A 19,781-nucleotide genomic window follows, 5' to 3' on the forward strand; every position below is an offset into this window, starting at 1 on the left:
ATAAAAGCTACCCAGTGATAGCTAAGCTTTGAATTCTCCAAGTGCTTGTTCAAGTATATAATTATATTATTTTATATATATGTTCTGTGAACATGCATCGATATGAGATACAGTGAAAAACGTGGTGTTCAAATTCACGTCTATGCTAATAATTTTTTTCTAATTTAGACTCGATCAAGGGTCTTTTTATAGATAAAGCTTTGTTCATTACATATGAATTTTGTGAGAATTTATTGATTTCAATTTTCATCTCTATATACTATAATTTCTTGTATATTTTTTACTATTTCAATTTTATTGTTTTGGCACTAATATTTGACTCACAAGAAGTCATGTAAGTTTTTAATTTTTTTAAATTGTGAATTTTGTTTAGGTTAAAATATATATATTGCTTGATATATGATTTTTTTTTTCTTTAAACCAATGATTAAAGAAACTTGTTTGGTCCACCACGCGGTGGATCAATGCTAACCTAGCCCATTTTGATTGTAACATGGCATATAAAGAGCAGGAAACAAAAATCATGGTGTTGTTACATCAAAAGATTAAAATCTGAAATCTCTACACCTGAGCATCGATCTCCCATGCATTGTGTTCAACAAGACTCTCACTAAAATTGGGGCACTTGATTGCTAAATATAATATTTTTTAACTTCGAGATTTTGAATTTTCTGCATGTACGTAGTTCAACTTAAATTATTTTTTACATGAAATTTTTATGTGTTTTTTTTAGGAACTCCATATTAATTTAACACTCACAGGTATATTAACAATTGCATTTATATGTATTGGATTTGACTTTTTAAAATATAGGATGCATTTTAAAAGATAAAATGTGGAGCAATATATAGTTATTAATTAATAAGATAATTTTATGATTCATTATATATGTCCATGTAATTTATCACAAAATCTATCTTTCAAAGGAGCCAAATCCAAACGAATATACTTGATAATGACATAATAAAATTTGGAATTGAGTATTCCTTTCTCGTTATAGAAGTCATATAATTACCAATAGATTTAGTGTGCTTAACTATTAAGTTACGTATAAAACCAAACCATGTGATATGTAGATGATCTTCTCAATGAACAACAAACACTTTTACAAAATAGGAAAGAAAGTGATTGACCAAGAAAAAAAAGTGAGAAAAAAAGCAGATATCCTATAATATTATAACAATTATCAAAAAATAAAAAAGAAACTGAGGAGGATATAGTTAGCAGCAATGAGTAGTAAACATTAAGTATGAATATCTTTGCTTAGCAAAAGTACGCACACAATGACACATAGCAGAAGAGAATGCACATTATGTGGTCGTGGTCTTGCATGGAAACGATTCCCAAGACGAATCGAATCAGCCCACTTCCCCCTTTATTCTTCTTTACAGTTTGCCTACTTCCCTTTACCCTTCCCCAAGAGAATGGAGGCCAGATCTTGGCTCATTCATTCTTACCCTTCAAGAGAGAGAGAGAGATCATAGGCATAAGCATATATACATACATATGCATAGAGATAAAAGGGTGAGGTTAGAGTGAGAGAAAGAGAATAAAATAGTTCAGCAGCAGCCGCAGCAGTGCATCAAGCAAAGAATAGAAAAAGAATACAAAAGATGGTCAAAATGAAACCTCGAAGACTTGTTATTCCATCATAAGCTTCACCTATCTTTATTGAAACTCACCATTTACCTTTTCTTTTCTCTTTTTCCATTTATTTAATCTTCTTGTCTGTTTTGCTTTCAAAGTTCTACTAGCTTGCTTCCTTGCCTCCACTCATATCATATGTATATCTATTACAACTTAATATATATCATACATTTTTCTTTTGTATATATTTTAGCCTTGACCTCTACAGTTCCAAGATTTTTGTTTCAGTTTTTTTTTACCCCTCAAAAAATTCTTGGCTACAAAATTAATGTGTCTATATGCAAGATCTTATATTTATTATTATCATTATTATTGTTTGAGGAAAACTCATATATCCTAATAATTTTATTACTAAACTTTTTACTCATTACCCTTCTTGCTTTTATTAGAGAATAAAAGAATATTCAAATCAATTGTAAAGCAGAAACTATTTTAGAAACATATTGACTGTCAAAATTCTGTTGATTCCCAAAGAGTAATGGACATGAAAGAGACCTAGATCCCCTCGTGGATGTTATTGGGATAATTAGTGGGCCGGAGTATATGATTTTAATGGTACGAATATTCATTACATGGTGGCAAATGCTGATTTGGATTCCACATTGTCCAATTAGAGGCCTCCAACTTTCTTTTCTTTTCTTTTTTTCTTCCTATACAGTTGATTTTTTTCTTTTTGTTGTATACATGGATTCTGTTTGTGGGGCTGCACAATTCGAATTTGATTCATATAACCAAATGCTGTGGTCAAAGGGACTTTCTAGGGCTCATGGTTTATTTGATTGATGAGATCTTTGGACACTGTCTGTTGTGCTATTAGGTTACATGCTCTTTCTGTATGTCTTGAGTTTGTTGACTTAGCTATTTTTGCTAGCAGCTATATAGATCATGAGAAAGTGTTTGCTTATTTAGTGTTGTGCAATGGTTGAATATCAAATAACATATAATAGTGCAAATTCCATAAATAATACTAACAAATAGCTTTTCATAATTAATGTTATTTACAGACTTTGTAAGATGTATAGCTGTACAAATGATTTTATGTGGCTCCATCAGAATTTTTCTTTAAACTCTAGCTTTGTGAATTTAAGAGCCACTTTGCTATTACCTAATTGAAGGAGAAAAATGTTTAAAATTCAATATCAATTTTAAGGTCATACATAAACTAATCCTGCAATTGCGAAGTTGCATATTCTGACATCTTGCTTGCTTATAAAAAGGAATGTAAATCTTTCCATTAACATAATAGTCCGTATGGCCAGGGTTTTAGCTCCCATAGGCCATGTTATATAATGAAAAAAGCTATCAAATTGAATGCGCCTGTTGTGCTTGAACCGTAACGCATGTAATCCTTTTAAGGCTTGGAGACAGAAAATTTGAAAGAATAGAAATACCAAGTTCAGTTCAGACTAGACCTACCAACCCCCACTTCCCCTTCTCCTGTCTGTGTCTGATATTGGAGTTGAAGGACAAATGATTATCCTATATGCACTTTGTATCCATTACCGTACCATTAAAACTTAAACAAAATGAAATTGTAGCCCACTGCCAAAGTATATGTTCAAAATTCAAAGTGTGCTCTCTTTGGAATTGTAGCACGATTTTCCTTTATCTCTTTTCCCTCCTTTAGAATTCATTGATTCCATTTATCTAGGTTGCCACTCAAACAACACTAAAAAGTACTACAACACGGCCCTCCATTTATTCTCTTTTTTCTGTGGTCTCTGCCAGTATATAAACCACCCCTCTATCACCTTTCCTCATCAGCAAATCCTCTTCAGCTTCTGTATCTCCAATAGTTCAAGCAACTCTATTTTCTTGAGGTTGGTCTTTCATTTTTTTTCACTTCCATTATCCACCCTCATTTTCTTTTTCAGTCTTACCTAATCTTCAAAAACTTTTGGCTAACTCTTCAGTTATTAGTAATGTGATCAATCTGTCTAGTGCTCTATTATGTCAGCCTCGTAACTTGTTTTTATAGCTTTCAGAGAAGTTAACCCACCATTTGTTTTTATTTTTTGTCCTTATATTATAATAAGCAGGATTCTAGCTAGCAAGCTAGTACCTAGTACCATTCACAAACACTTATGCAGCCTAATGTGGCAATTATTATATAGGAATATATCAAGTTTGATTAACATAAAATTTAGTTTCGTAAAAATAATGATATGGCACATTAACAATGCATTAATATTTGACTATTTCTGCATCATTTCTGCATGTGATCCTCTAATGAAGATTGCTGGATGCAACAGTAATTTGCAGATAAGTAAAAATGAGTAGGCCAGGAGACTGGAACTGCAGGTCATGCCAGCACCTGAACTTCCAGAGGAGAGATTCTTGTCAACGATGTGGGGACTCAAAATATGGAGATAGAGTTGATTTTGGAGCATTTGGAGGAAGAGGAGGGTCTTCATTTGGGTTGACTGGGTCAGATGTTCGCCCTGGTGACTGGTATTGTGCTGCTGCTAACTGTGGTGCACACAACTTTGCTAGCCGCTCAAGCTGCTTCAAGTGTGGTGCTTTCAAGGATGACTTAGCTGGAGGCTATAACAGTGACATCTTGCGCTCTAGAGGTTTTGGTGGCAATGGAAGACCTGGATGGAAATCTGGTGACTGGATATGCAACAGGTGATTGATTTCTTGTTTCTTAGTTTTTAATTATTGGTTCTTTCGTAGGAGACACCTTACACTTTTTGGTTTATTTCCTGCCTTTGATGTTTGAAGAATATGACATATATCACAAACCAAAGTTATAGGCACAACTGATATCTTTATTGGGTTCCCCTTTCTTTGACTGCTTTTATAAATTTGCATACTTTGAATGGTTGTCCCTTATGCTTAGTGATCATAGGTGCAAAATATGGTTCATTCACTATTTATTTAAATAGGTAAAAGTAAAACAGTAGTCTTTCTATGCTTTTCTTGTCTTGACAATATTTTATTTTATTTTATTTTATTTTTCTTTGAGCAGATCAGGATGCAATGAGCACAACTTTGCTAGCAGAATGGAATGTTTTAAATGCAGTGCCCCAAGGGACACGTACTAGAAATGAAATTATCCCAGCAAGAAGACTACATTAATTACTAGAGATGCTGCAAGATTTCTTTATTAATTTCTTTGGGATGTTAAAGACAGTGTGAATTCTGAAAAGGAGGTTTAAATGCTATGTTACAGAGAAGCTACATCCCTTGGGATTTACCTCAAGAACTACAGCAATGTTGTTTGGTGCTTTAAACTATTTTCTTTAGTTTTTGTGTTAGAGAGTTCATTTATTGTATGGTGCGTGGTTTTCTTAAATGAATATGAATCTCGTCTTTTCTCATGAGATGAACTACTACTTTCTAAACGGATATGTCAGAAGGTGTGATGGAATTATCCATCATTCACCTCACTCACCATCATGGAGTGGACCAGGTTATTTTGTATAATTAGACAGCAACAAAGTTAAGCATGCATGCGAGTTCATATGGTACGCCATTTGTTACTATTTGGTAACTAAAAAACAAAATAGAACTAGACACACAGAAGTCCACTAAGCAATTTATTTAACAAGGATCCTTTTAAACCTTTAAGTTGACCAAGATAATACTTAACTTTGAATCAGCATTCAAACAGTTCAATTCGCTAATAAGGGTAGAAATAAAGAAGACAAAGACCTTTGTCATGTAATTATTAAGTTTAGCATATTTTAAATGGCCAGCGTATAAGAGTCCTAGGGCAGAGTACCCATTACTGAGATATATTCCTTAACCTCTTTTCATTTTTTATAAGAAATATCTCCAAGTCCTGACTTTACTGGTTTAGCTAGCATATTTGAAACACAAATCACATTGGATTCCTTTCACTGAATGTAAAGTATACCTTTAAAAAGGATGTCCATTGCAGATTCAAAAGATGAGCCCAAGACTCCATAACTATATTTGCTTTTATGTAGGACACTTATCTTCCTTTCAGGCAAGCTTTATGTTAGTGAAGTGTTTCCAATTCTTTTCGGGCAAGCTTTATGTTGATGAAATGTCTCCAAATCTAGAATCTCGATTATATTAATATAATGTCTATGGTCCTCCTTATATAACGATTATACCATTATTCTAAATTTTACTATTATTACTATTTTGTTAAAAGCTACATAACTTATCAGTTGGAGGTCCCAAGATGTCCACCTAGTTGGATGCAGTTCGGCAACGGTGCTCATTATTAAAAATTATCCCCTTGAAAATCTAATATACCTATCAATTCTGAAGTTGAATATTTTTTATTCTTCTTTCCAATAAGGGACATTTTCCTTGATTAAACAAGTTTTCCCATTTCTTTTTGGGTTCCTCTCTCTTTGCCAGAGTTAGAATCCATTGATTATTTTCTTTATAGTCATTTATTTGTCTTGTTTAATGAAAAATAAGTAACATTTTGAGTATAAATGAGGGAAATGGAATTCAATGATGAATACAAAATACAAAAAATTACATTAACTCGAAACATGATATCAATGAGATTACAGAAGCAGCTCAGAAAGAACCATAATTTCACTTTCTATTGCCATATATTATCTCCAGATGATCTTGCCCATTTGATAGTTGACCAAGCTAAGGCATCCATTGGATCAACGCATTTCTTAAGAAGAGGATCATCTTTGGGCAATAGATCCCGCATATCATCAGAAGCAAGGATAACAGAGTTCACTGCCCTCACCAAAAGAACTTGAAGTGCAATTCTCAATAGATTGCATGCCCCTTCCATATCCTTTCTGTTCAAAGCTTCAATTGCAGGTATCACTGTATGCTCCATAGTTGCTCTATCAGGCAGCACAACCTCAAACCCCTAAATTGTGATGTAGAAGTAAGCATTGGAGAAAAGCAAAGAAATGAGTGAAATAAGCAAAAGAAGAAATTTAGTCAAGAAATTGACTTGAAAAGCACAGTAAAATACAAAGGCAGGGCTGCACTAACAAAATTTTGCGTGCACATGCTAGACATAGAAATTCATTATAAACATTGTCATTTGCAAATGGTTACTAACAACATTGCACAGATGTAGCTGTAGTTTAATAAGATGTAACTTGTAAGCCTTCCAAAGTTTTCCAAATATTAAGCATGACAATGCACTCAAGCACGTTAGTTCATGTGGCATAGTACTGTCTCTTGGGAGACTACTAGATCAATATTCAAATCCCACCATATTCCAAAATACAGACATAATTGGGTTACAGATAATATAGAAACAGCCAAGGTATCACAGAACTCTAACACCTTATTGCAGGGTTTAGCATAAGACAAATATTGTTGGCACTTGTTTGATGAAGTAAAGAACATAATAGATAAATTATATGCTCATTGCGTACTAGAGCATAACAGAGTTAGTTCCTAGTGAAGAATATAAATTAAGAAATTGAAAAGTCAAAATTTGCTCAAACATTAGAGTTTGCATGTTTGACAATATTTCAAATTCACCTAAATTAAACTTTTAGGTAATTACACCAAAACACCTCAATCACACCATCCATTAAAAGAAGGAGCTTCCCTTTCCTTTTTCTACTCTTGATTTAGAAAATATGAACTGCCATGTAATTCAAATTTTAAATGCATAAATATGTTCAAATTCAAGCAAACCTGCAACAGTTCTTCAATTTCTCGTATGTCATAACCAACCTAGAAGAAATCCACAAATTTTAAAAGAAAGTTTACAAAGATCTACAACTCTGCATCACATGGAATATTTTAAAAGTAATACAGTAAAAAAGCAAGTCTTTAAAATGGGGCATTTGTCAGGGCATCTACTTTTCTTCTTAAGCAGAAGATACGCTAATTGCATTTAATTAAAAATGCTATCTATTAAAAACAATATCACAACATATTATGTGCTAGGGGAAATTACTTCATTGTGAAGCTTCTCCTGATAAAACCCAGCTGCTAGAGTTGCATTAGTTGCAAGCACTCCAATCCGCAAAGAATTACCAGCTTCAAGTGGCTTTAACTTAGCTTCTTTGAGCTTCCTGGCAACACACTCAGCCATGTGAAGAAAAGGAACAGAACATCCCGCTGATATCTCTTTATACCAAGAATGTGATACATGACAAGGCATCACAATGCAACGAGCCCCAGAAGACTCAAGAAAAACCCTTTTATTTATAACGTTCTGCACAATAGATGAAGAATCCAATTTCAAATTTTCCACTTTACTAGTACCAGAAACCAAATAATCTCTTTCATAGGACAAAAGCTCCCTACTCAAAAGAGGATCAGAACACAGTACCAAAGGAGGGGGATTTCCTCCATCTTCAGCACTGAACTCCACAAGTTTCCTAAAAAATTTGAGTGTAGCATTCACAGATACCCCTCCAATTATTCCCACGCTACTGGCCTGATTGACCAAAGGGGTGGCAGATCCATAAAGTTTCTTACCCTCAGAAAATTCATCACTTTCATATGCGTTTAAAATAATTGATGAGGGAGGTGCAGCCTGTACTTGGCAAGACCGTGCCTTGTACAGATTTCTAGGTGAATTTATAAAGCCTAATGTCTGGGACAGACAACATAAGCTCTGGAAAGACGTTGTCAAAATGACATGGAACATCTCCAATGTGTGAAAACACTTTGTAGTTGGAGTTCTACAGCTTTCATTGACAAGTAAAAAATGAAGAACGGTGTACCTTAGAACTTGAACAATCAGGAATTCATCTTTTTTCTCCTCTGATCAAAAAGGGTTTCTCGTGCATGAAATTTACAACCCCGTTTGTGTTCTGGACTGGAGTGTAGTAAGAAACTCAAAGAACAGGAACCAACCAAAATCCCTTGTGCAGACACCTGAATTTACGCCAAAGTAGGCCCATGTACTGAACTTCTATCCAGGCAAACCGATGGCTGTATTTTAAGTTGTAATTCTAAGACGATAACTAAATTCTGAAACCAAAAAACCTTAAGTCATGTTTCTAATCGTCATTTATCACAAAATCAAATGAAGGGTAGCTTTTTAAATTGGTAATTGGACTGAAAATACAAATATAAAATTTAAGAAAACCGTATATTTAAATGCCCGTGTGTAAAATGCAGCTACAATATCTAAAACCACGAAGAATCTTCGTGTCACGTTTCGCATTAGTTGTACTGTCATGTTCTCCGGTTGACTCAAGTTGATGTTGTTCGTCTTCGACTATTCAAGATCCATGGGATAAAATGCAATTATAACAGCTGATCAGAAAGTTAACAAAGTTTAAGTTGTTAAAATCTTAATTATATAATTATAATTATACTTTTGTTTTATCATACAAAACACATCCGTTTCTAAAGAGTCAAATTTATTTAAAATATAATTTAATTTTGATACAATCTTAATGTAAATAAAATTATACTATCAACTAATTAAAAAGTATTTGAAATATGGTTTTAAATAGTTATTGTTAAAAAGCAATACTGTAATATTCTAAAATAACATAATAAACAAAAAAAATTACACTTGCCAATATGAGATTCTTAACAACATCCTCTTCCAAAGGATGCAAATTGGGTAGCCGTATGTTTGGGCCCAGGCTCATGAAAGAAGTTGTTAAGGCTTTTTCTAAACTACTCTTGATCCACTGATCGCCCAGATGGTAGAATGAAATAGAGCTGAGTTACCTTGACCAAAACCAATAAAAATATAGAGCTGACCTATAACAAAAAAAACAAAAAAGCACTTTTTTGTGAGTAGATCACATATTCTTGGTTTGTAAGTTTTTAGATTTTTTTGGGGGGTACTCATTTATAGGCGTGCCCAATTTCTTCCTTTCATCCTAGACATCCATGAGTTGGTAAGCATAAAACGTTACTAATTTTTGTCTTCTTATTCTTTTCATTTAATTATATTTTTATCCCTTTAATTTGAAGTACATGTAATATTAGTCTCTCAATTTTTCTTTCAAGCAAATTATATCCTATTTTTAAAATTAAACAAATTTAGCCCATTCATTAACTTTCAACTACTTTAAACCTCATTCTCATCTTTCACCATTTTTTTTTACAAATTAAATCTGTTTTAAACCTTCTATTTAAATCTCACTAACCAAAACATCAAACTATCCAATTTATATATATTATATATACATTCTTCTCATCTGCAAACTTTAATCACACATCTTGTAAAACATTTTATTAAATTTTCACTAAATTTCTAACTTGAAAAGTTCTAAAACAATTTCTTGTTCCAAATGCATGATAAACCTACACATACTTGAATAGAAAACAAAAACTATAGCTTTAGACAAGAAATTTGATAGATGCTCCAATTTTGCTTGATTTAAAAAAAAATACTTAATGGGCTCAAAAAAAATAAGATCATCAAAATTGCATATAATCTAAACTCAAGTTATCAGAAATACAGTTAAACATTTTTTTTCTAAACAGTCAACACAAGTCATTATAAACACGAGACAGCAAAGTGAGAAACGCAGTCATTGTACTCCACCGGTGTGTTGACAATTCTCTGCATTTGAATGTTTTGTCTATGTTAAACAACTCATTATCTGATATCACGAATATGCTTTGCAAGAATTCAAAGAAGAAAAAACGGTTTTTGTTTGTGCAACTGGCATTAGGACATCAGTTTCAAGACATCTTCCTCAAGTCAAAATACAAGATAAAACTTCAGGCCGAAACATAATTTTTTGCCATTTTTTTATATTATTTTGTAGCTAATCAAAACGGTTATTGTGATTCGTACAGCATTTGAAAATTTAAAATATTAATACCCCTGTTTTCAATTATATTAATTAAAAACTAGCCAATCCAAGTCAGCACTTGCGAAGGAGTACAAGAGAAGAATACACTAAAGATCCTGCTGATGCAACATACATTTAAAGTTTCAAATGTTCTAATGGAAGCATAAACATCAAGCAAAAAAGGAAACTCCATATTTCCTAAAGTTTAACGCCAAATTACAATACTAATTTTCAACCAATTAACTTTCATCTTAGAAAGACAGTACACAATACAGTAGTTATCTGCCGAATTGACTGTCAATTGAAACTGCCTTTCGAGAAAGAATCTGAATTGAGCAGGCAGTATATTGCAAATACTCAAATAATTGGGTAGTTGTCAGTTGCTGCCAAAGAAGTTGTCACAGTTCCAACAAATCCATGAATGGTTCCAGCTTCCCGAAATGTCTACTGTCACATGCAACATCTATCTGGAGGGTAAAAAGTTTTCCAATCCAATTGATGCAGACACATATGATGTTAGAACCCCAACGAAAACAGAGAACAAAAGTCTGGTCTCATCTACTTCAAGAGCAAATATAAATAAGAGCCGAGCCAACAAGATTTTGGATTGGAAACACATAAAGAGCATAAACATCATCGGCACGCTAACTTAACTTTAAAAAATGATGTAAAAACCTAGTTGAATGTTGAGAACAAATCAAACAACAAAATCTCAAAAGAATGACAATAACATCCGCTCCATTGTATTATTTTCATTTTTAAAATACCATAAAAACATCAACAACAATCAAATTAATCTGAAAATGGTTTTCATGAAATTATTCCGCATGTCACAGCATCTAATCTCAGGGTAGGCAAATGCTGGGGTCCAGATCCATAATCAAATACATATTGAGAACAACAAACTTGCAATATTAGCCTACTCTTTTCAATTTTGTGTTAACTTGCAATATTAGCCTCTTAGGTTGGGATGACAAGTAATGGAAACGGGGGATCTATCATAACTCTTGCAGTTCCTAAGAATATCATAGGGACCCTTTTCTACCTGTTCTTCAGTTCACTATCAAGAATTTAACTACGCATAATTCACGCGGTCCTTACACAGTGAAAGCTTGTTAATGATCATAACTTGCATATCTAACAGTCATTGTTTAGTTTCTTCAAGTTAGTCTTTCATAATCAATAGCACATCTAACATGCATGTTTTTGCTTCATCACTTTTTCTTGAGCAAACCCTAAGCACTAATAACTTTTACCCTGAATTTTAAATCCTCATTTAGTCCCTGATAAGATAATTAACCTATAAAGTAATTGAATAGAAGAATGTAATACCTCAACGAGAGGGAATCATGCCGGTGTTCCTAGCATACGCAAAGATACCACCGGCCTCAATCACAGGACCCGCATCGCCGATCGGTTTCAACCGATACTCCTTTCCGGTAGTGTGATTGATCAACCGATTCTCTCCGAGCTCGATCGTCACCACGTCGCCAGTTCTGCACTCCTCGCAGAGGCGACTCTCCGATTCCAGCGGATAGACCTCGCCGGTCGCCACCGAGTTTCGGAAGAAGATGCGAGCGTAGGACTCAGCCACAACGGCAGCGGCACCGGAGGCACCAAGCGCGACGGGCGCGTGCTCGCGGGAGGAGCCGCAGCCGAAGTTAGCGCCGGCAATGATGATCGCGTACTTAGTTTTGGTCTCGCCGGGATCGATGAATCGAGTGGCGTAGGAAGCGGGGAGACCAACGAGGGCGAAGGAACCAAGCTGCTCGTATTCGTCGGGCTTGGAAGGGACGAGGGTGAGGTACTCGGCAGGAATGATCTGGTCGGTGTCGATGTTGTCACCGACGACATAGCAGAGGCCGTGGAAGGATGCGGATGCTGATGCGGAGGCGGAAGGAGACACGTAGGCGCGTGGGGATTGAAGAGAGAGAGCGAGGTTTGATGGAGAAGTGGGAAATGAAAGGAATCGAGAAGAAGAAGAAGATGATGATGATGATGATGGAAGAAGAGAGAAGGAGAGTTTGCTGGAGGAAGCGAATGCGAGGATTCGAGGAACGGTTGCAATTGCCGTTGAAGAGAACAACGCCATCGCCATTGTCGCAGTTCAACAGCACACTCTTTCTCTTCTTTTCCCCCTTTCAGCAGCCCCCAACAAATCGTTGTTGTGTTTATATTCTGTCTTAAAACGAAGTCGTTTTTATGTGCTGCGGTTGGTGAGGTCGCTGCTTTCTCTTCTTTTCCTCGTTTAAGTTTAATTTTTGTAGTTAATTTACATAATGTTTTCTCCTAATTTGGTTTTCATATTTATCTTTATATTATAAAACGCTTTTAGACCAATCTTTGCTATATATCATTGTTATAACTTCGTACAGCAGTATTTATCAAGTGATTCTAACATGTTTTTGAATAATTGTATTATGGCTCGATTTAAGTAAGCTTATAAAAAGTATTTATAAAAAAAATTAATTGAAAATGAATAATTTCTTTTCATAAATTAAAAGCAAATTATTAACTTAAATATAATAAACATAAGTCAACTCAACTCAAGTTTAGGAGCCTATTCAAACTTGTGCCAATCCCCACCTCTAATTTTTAAATGTAGAATCGATAATAAATGGTATTGAGTAAAAATTGAAAGATATTCAAGCTAATTATTTTATAATTCCATAAAATTGTCATATGAAATTGAAGAGATCCTAAACATAAAAAATAGAATTAATAAGGCTAATCCCATTTTTAAGTTCCAATGTGGTGTTGAATTTCAAAAGCTAAACGGACACTTCAATTTAACAATGCAATGAAACAAACTAAATTGATCTTTTAAGCTCTCATAGAAAATGCTGGATTTGCTTTCAAGTTTTGGAAATAAACAACTTGTCATTTAGATTTAATAGATGCAATGGAAGAGCTAAAAGTGCACACAATAAGATGCATTTTGCATTTCCTAAAGAATTCTGCCAATCTTTTATTCAGAACAGCAGCAATGAGGTCGACAAAGACAATAATAAGTCTAAATGTCTACAACTCATTCTGTTTATACATGTCTCCTTTTGGAAAACACCTTTTTGTTTGGATTTGATAATGTAATGAAAGAACTAAAAGTTGACAATAAGCTGGCATTGTGAACATCCTGAAGAATTATGTCAACCCTCTATTCAGAACAGCAGCAATGAACGAACTTAACAATGAAAACCCGAAGGTTATATGCATGTCTACAACTCATTCTCATTCAAAAATAATACACAAGATTTTATGCTGCATATTCTCCAATTCCTAGCCTAAGATTAAGAAGCCTTAAACAGTAAGCAAAACTCAAACATCCTAGCTAGTTAGGCGATGGATGCATGCATGCCATTGCTAGTCTCATTTTACCTTTCATCTAGAAACGTTTTCCCTTCACAACATGCTTTCGAGTGAAGCTACGAATTATCTTCCTGACATCCTTTCTGATAGAGAAGAATGCTGAGATTAGTGCAATATACATGGCTGGATAGATATGGATACCTTTTGCATGAGTGAAACTAGATTTTCCCATAATGGACTCTCTAATCAGACCCCACATAAGAAGAAGTATTCCAAAAAGGCTCATTTTTCCTGATTTTATCAGACCCATGATTGCTCCTGCCACAGACAAATAGCTTCCTGCTAGAACCTGCATGAAGAACCCAACTTCAAAATGAGTACCAAAGTTTAACCTTCAAGGAGTTCATCAATATTCAATACTAATTAATAGAGGCATTAACATTATTTCTCAGTTGCTAATCAACACCTCAAGGCGTTGGAGATCTGATGTGGAAGTGATTGCTCTTGTATTGAACTTGTACAACTTTAGTAGATTTCCAAAGCTTGGGATGGTTTTGTGCTTGCAAATGGCCTTTGCAAGAGCTCCTGGGTAGAGAAGAACCTTCACTATAAAACGAGGGAAAATCTCACTTGCAATTAACTGAGAAGATGTCACTTCTAGTGGTGTCTCACAAATTCCTGTTCTACATGGAACACTGGAAAATGCATAGGACTTGTGTGAGTATCATCACTATAATACAAATAGGATTTTTCTGAGTTATCACTGAAACAGAATTTAAAAGTACTGTTTCAGAACTCAATTCCAATAATAGAGGCAGTGCAATCATGAACCCAAATAATGTTATGATTTTCTACATGCTACTTCAACTGTCTGATACCTAGAAGATTGATTTTACGCTTCTGTTTGTTAGTTCATGAGTATATGATACTGTAGACCAACACATCAGAAACTTACAGAAAATTAAAATATATAAGTAACAAAAAAGGTGGGTTGCCTAAATGTTACATCAACCCTAATTTCAGGAATATTTAATTGAAGATACGTATGATTTCATTAAGGTTATAACCCTGGTATTCTGAATGGGAAATGCTAAAAAGAAAATGACAAGAAGCGTTCTTTGATTATAAACAAAATTTGACCATTGTAGGGTTATAGCTTAAGAAAAAAAGATTCCCGGGTTAAAAATAATATTTTTATCAAATTTTAGGGTGAAAAAAATTAAGGAAAATGATACCTGAAAATGGGTACTTGAAAAATGATGATAAAGAAATAGATTGAAAAAGCAATGGAGCAAATGAGGCTAGCCCATCTCTTAGAAGAAGCCATGGCAACAAATCTTTGAGAGGACCCTCTAAAAGGTCCCGAAAAATGAAACTGATGGAATAGATGTGGCAATGGCAAACAGAGATGTGAACAATTTGACAGTTTCAATTTTACCCTAAAAATCGCATAAAATCCCTTTGAACTTTATCTCTTATTTTATTTACAGTTTGCAAAAGACGTTAATCCCTCTGAATTTATAGGAAATCGGAGTGAAGGGAAATCAACAAGTTTTAACGTAACAAGGGAAACATTTTGGTTTTTCTACGATTGTTGTTTGGTAACTATTTGGTCTGCATTGGACCACATCCACATCTAACTCTCTTGTTTTTATTTTTCATATACTGCCAAATTCTATGTACATATCAACGTCGAGGAATCTTCTTTTTTATAAATTAAATCATTTGAATCCTGATTGAGCATGTGACTCGACAACGATTCCACTGAAACACAACACTTATTTTATTTTTATTTATTTTAAGAGAGAGATCAAGTAAGGCAGGATTTCACCAATTGTTAAAATGGTTTTTATTTGGGCATTGCCGATTAAAAGGTGTAAAATGATGGCATAAAAAACCCAAAAAGAAAAAAAGAAATTCGGGTCATTCATATGTCCGATTATACTGAATAAAAATTTTGGGCCTAGACAAATTGAGCACGTCACACCCTTTTGTTGGTTCATCTCAATGAAAACAATTGAAAATTTTTAATCCCAATCGCAATACGGAGGGTAAGGACCCAAATTGCTAGTGTGGCTATTACCATATTTTTGTTATATAAATAAAATAATGACACATTTTTTAATATACTCTTAATTATTAACCAACTTTATAAAATTATATAAGTTTCTTCTTTATTTAATAATTTGACATCTTAATTCTTTCTCATATTTTTATAATTTTTAACAAATTTCAACTAATAATTGAAAGTGTATTCGTAATTCCTAATCCTCCTCTGTATGATACGTATCACATTGAATAAAAAAAAACTGTATAGCACACAAATTTAAGACGCAACGTTGCCTTTTCTGACAGTAACATAATCTATATCAGTATCACCTCATCTTTGACAATCTTACTTGAGGAAAAGGTTCTAAGCACAGCCGTAATGATGTTTTAATTAATTAATTAAGCAATAGGCGTAGCTTTTTATGCTAAAGCAACACACAGCTTTGGTAAGTTGGTAACAACTTGAGCACTCAAAATCCATAAAAGCCATATTCCATGGTCATTTTCTTTATATTGGTAATCATTATGAATAGTTAACCTCTTGTTTGCATTAAACCTTGAAATTACAAACTATAATTTATAACAATGTACTACTGATAAAGAAAAGAAAATTACAAACAACTAATCTAAAACTAGTATGAATCTTTACATAAAAATTTACTTTCAAAAAATAATAGAGGATTTAGAGTAACAGAATTTATTTTGAAAAAAGATGAGAGGAGTCAGCCAAATTCTTCCTGTGGACGTGAAGAAAAGAAGGGTAGCTAGTATATATTCTCTCACCCTTTGGCTAAATCCAGGAACCATCCAACTTAGGTTTGAAAGCAGGCACAGAGGGAAGATATTAAAATTGAAAAGGAACAAATTCACACAAGTGGGTGAGATGACAGAGCTCCGCATCACATGTGGGTCACACATACCGATGCAATAATTGGCCTCTAATAATTGTATGGGGCCACCAACCATTGTAAAAATACCATGTATAAGTAGCACAACAAAATTTACTAAAAGTGAATCAAATGTTGATGATGAAGTTTTTAGTTATATAATAAGACGGTATGAATGAGAACATGGGCAAGCAAGGTGACATTTACAATCTACTTGTTGATAGATATATGCTAACCATCACCCCTCTGCTTCTCACACATCTATCTCTCACACATGCTGAAACCTTCACTTTTCAACTATGTGGAGCAACCTACCCTTTGATCTATTAACCAAAATCTTCTCCTTTCTGTCCCCAGACACCTTAGCAAGAGCTAGATCAACTTGCAAGAATTGGCACACATGTTCAAAGGCTTATCCTTTGACCCCAACAACCTCTCCATGGTTCTTGGCTTTGCCAATTCGCAACCACAAACCATGCTTATATGTTCACAACCCAGTAATAGATAATTGGCACCAACTCTCCCTACAATTCTTACCCCTTGGATCAATTAGACTAGTTGCTACAATTGGGAACCTCCTTCTCCTGAGGCTCACAAATTCTACCTCCCTGCAATTGGGTCTTTGCAACCCCTTCACAACCCAGTTTAGGTACCTTCCTCGGTTACACGTTTCAAGGACTAACCCTGCTGTTGGAGTCGCAATTTCTGAGCCAAACCATGATGTTCTGTTTCCTTCCTTTAGAATCTACGTGGCTGGTGGCATGTCGGAGGCAGCACCAGGTGGTGCCACCTATGAACACAATGTGGAAATGTATGATTCAAGGTTAGACACGTGGCAGGTTGTGGGGTCCATGCCTGTAGAATTTGCCGTTAGACTTACCGTTTGGACACCCAATGAAAATGTGTACATAGAGGATACAACAACGTTGTATTGGATAACCTCGGCTAGAGCCTATAGTGTGATGGAGTTTGGTGTTGGCTCAAACAGATGGAGGGAGTTGGGTGTGCCCAATGCGGAGAGCCTAGAATTTGCCACGCTTGTTCGGTGGAATGGTGCATTGGCATTGGTTGGTGGCACGTGTGGTGGGAGTGCTTGCATTTGGGAGCTTAATGAAGGGGACACATGGTGCTTAGTGGATAAGGTGCCAAGTGAATTGGGTTTGAGATTGCTCTCTGGGAAGAGAAATTGGGAGAGTGTTAAGTGTGTTGGTAGTGATGATGCTATTTGTTTGTATAGGGATCTTGGAACTGGAATGTTAGTTTGCAAAAGAGTAAGGGATATGTGTAGATGGGAATGGGTTTGGGTTGATGGGTGTGGCTACATCAAGGGGAAACAAGTGCCCAATTGCCCAATAAGAGGGGCGCTTATTCACCCTACACTTGCTTCCTCTCTAATCTTTTAATCCTTAGTCATCTTTTGGTACATGTAAATGTTTGGAAGTGAGATTGTGAGAGTTTTGGAAGGATTAATTTATGTACAACTTCATTAAAATAAATGAATTGAAATGTTATAGAATGTTACTGTCAGGTGAAATATTAGCACATAGTAGGATTGGGTTGGGTTGGATTGGATTGGGTTGAATTAATACAAACTGAGGTCTAATTTAATCTCCACTTAAATTTTACTCTGCTTTTATTATTTCAGTCAACGATGATAAAATGAACTCTTACAATTATGCATAGATATGTAGGAGAAGAGAAACATAGATAAGAGAATAGGAGAAGAATGTATAAAGCTAATAGCTTAAGATGGTGATAGATTAAAGAGGGGGGGAGGGGGAAAGGAAACTTTTGGATGCAGAGTCCACTCAAAAATTTTGTCCTCACTTTTTTGAAGAGTAGAGGCAAAATTAGGGATGAGAATGAGTATGGTACTATCCCATACTCGCATATTAAAAAATACTCATATTTAATTTTATATTTATGTGGATAGTAATTTTAATTTTCATATTTGTATTTTATAGGTACTTACATATCTATACTTATTTTTATTATCCGTATTTGTCTAAAAAAAATATATTTATATAACTTTATATAAATAGTATAATAATATAAAAATTTTGATATATAACTTACGAATAAAATTTCAACATAAATAGAAAATAAATATTCAAAAATTATAAGTGATAGGTGTATTTTAATACATCAAATTTTTAAACTAAAGTACTTAAAAATTATAAGCAAAATTTTACACATATTTTTCAAGATTATCTAAAACAACTAATTCATAAACTTGAAAGTCATGTAATATTACTCTCCAAGACTTAAAAAAAAAGAATCTTAGTTAATTATTTATTATAAAGTTAAAAAAATAGATATAGTTAGGCTATTTTGCCTCTTCATCAAAGTTAGACTCTCTAAATGAGAGCAAACACTTATTTTTTAGATTTACATATTGCTTTGGTCAAACAATACCAAAAGAAACTAGAACATATATTTATATAATAAGAATTAATTTTTATATCAACCATGTAATAATTAAATTGTATTAGCATAATTAAATGATATAAAATTATAAATAAATTATCTATTAAAAATATAAAAAAATTATAGTTTAGTTTATTGATAAATATTTTTTTATGTTAATCTTATAAAATAAATTTAATTAGATAAATTTTTATATCTTTAAATATGTATTCTTTTATTTGAGTAACATAAATATTTATATTAAAAATTTTAACATTTTTATTTTGCATATAAAAATTTTGAAAATAGAAAATTATAAGTTGAAAGATAATATTACCCAAAAATTCAAAATAAAGAATTTATTCATTCAAAAAAATAAAATAATTATAATCTATAAAAAAATTCTGAAATGAGTAAAAAATATAAAATATAAAATTACATAAAATAAATAGTAAAATTTTTATCTTGACCAATATTTTATAAAAGCATCAACAAAAACTTTCTAAAAACTAAAAGTGAGTTAAGTTTTTGTTTTCTTAAATTCTTAGTTGTTCAACTGTAAGTAAAAAATTATTCAAACAAGATTATATGAAATTAGAACAATAAAGATAATTGAAAATATTAATAATTATTATAACATAGTTTTAGACTTACTTATTAAATACTTATTTAGTATAAAAATTGTTGAACTTGATCTCTGAATCCTATGAGAAGTGATGAGTTAGATATTTATCTGTAAATTATACCCTTAAAATACAACTCTCGATAGGATATGAGAAATGATGGGTTAGAAATT

General features: G+C 33.5%; 5 protein-coding genes across 9 annotated transcripts; 2 read left to right on the forward strand and 3 right to left on the reverse strand.

Moving 5' to 3' along the window:
• Positions 1-3,419: 3,419 nt before the first annotated feature.
• LOC113857286 (TATA-binding protein-associated factor 2N) lies at positions 3,420-4,716 on the forward strand. The gene is made up of 3 exons (XM_027489101.1): positions 3,420-3,467; positions 3,900-4,275; positions 4,619-4,716. Exons 2-3 carry the CDS (start codon positions 3,920-3,922, stop codon positions 4,692-4,694), a joined length of 432 nt encoding a protein of 143 aa, XP_027344902.1. The 5' UTR covers positions 3,420-3,467; positions 3,900-3,919; the 3' UTR covers positions 4,695-4,716.
• A 1,348-nt stretch (positions 4,717-6,064) lies between these two features.
• Positions 6,065-8,535, reverse strand: LOC113857089 (probable amino-acid racemase). Its single transcript, XM_027488814.1, has 2 exons — positions 7,520-8,535; positions 6,065-6,466 (listed from the first exon to the last, which is right to left on the reverse strand). The coding sequence occupies exons 1-2, from the start codon at positions 8,216-8,218 to the stop codon at positions 6,179-6,181; spliced, it is 987 nt and encodes a 328-aa protein (XP_027344615.1). The 5' UTR covers positions 8,219-8,535; the 3' UTR covers positions 6,065-6,178.
• On the reverse strand, positions 6,320-12,510 carry LOC113857090 (3-isopropylmalate dehydratase small subunit 3-like). 5 transcript variants are annotated; one of them, XM_027488817.1, is made up of 2 exons: positions 11,652-12,485; positions 6,320-6,439 (listed from the first exon to the last, which is right to left on the reverse strand). In XM_027488817.1, exon 1 carries the CDS (start codon positions 12,433-12,435, stop codon positions 11,671-11,673), a length of 765 nt encoding a protein of 254 aa, XP_027344618.1. In that variant the 5' UTR covers positions 12,436-12,485; the 3' UTR covers positions 6,320-6,439; positions 11,652-11,670. The 5 variants fall into 5 exon arrangements, with proteins under 5 accessions (XP_027344618.1, XP_027344617.1, XP_027344619.1 ...); XM_027488816.1 differs by having other exon boundaries at positions 6,330-6,435; positions 11,648-12,485; XM_027488818.1 differs by lacking the exon at positions 6,320-6,439 and adding an exon at positions 10,349-10,898 and having other exon boundaries at positions 11,670-12,485.
• A 1,209-nt stretch (positions 12,511-13,719) lies between these two features.
• Positions 13,720-14,970, reverse strand: LOC113857224. The gene is made up of 3 exons (XM_027489021.1): positions 14,879-14,970; positions 14,110-14,338; positions 13,720-13,992 (listed from the first exon to the last, which is right to left on the reverse strand). The coding sequence occupies exons 1-3, from the start codon at positions 14,968-14,970 to the stop codon at positions 13,720-13,722; spliced, it is 594 nt and encodes a 197-aa protein (XP_027344822.1).
• A 1,800-nt stretch (positions 14,971-16,770) lies between these two features.
• LOC113857261 (F-box/kelch-repeat protein At5g15710-like) lies at positions 16,771-18,082 on the forward strand. The gene has a single exon (XM_027489061.1). The coding sequence runs from the start codon at positions 16,879-16,881 to the stop codon at positions 17,980-17,982; it is 1,104 nt and encodes a 367-aa protein (XP_027344862.1). The 5' UTR covers positions 16,771-16,878; the 3' UTR covers positions 17,983-18,082.
• The last annotated feature ends 1,699 nt before the right edge of the window (positions 18,083-19,781 follow it).

The sequence above is a fragment of the Abrus precatorius genome, unplaced genomic scaffold (assembly GCF_003935025.1).
Source record: "Abrus precatorius isolate BTA unplaced genomic scaffold, Abrus_2018 Scaffold153, whole genome shotgun sequence".
Classification (NCBI taxonomy): Eukaryota; Viridiplantae; Streptophyta; class Magnoliopsida; order Fabales; family Fabaceae; genus Abrus; species Abrus precatorius.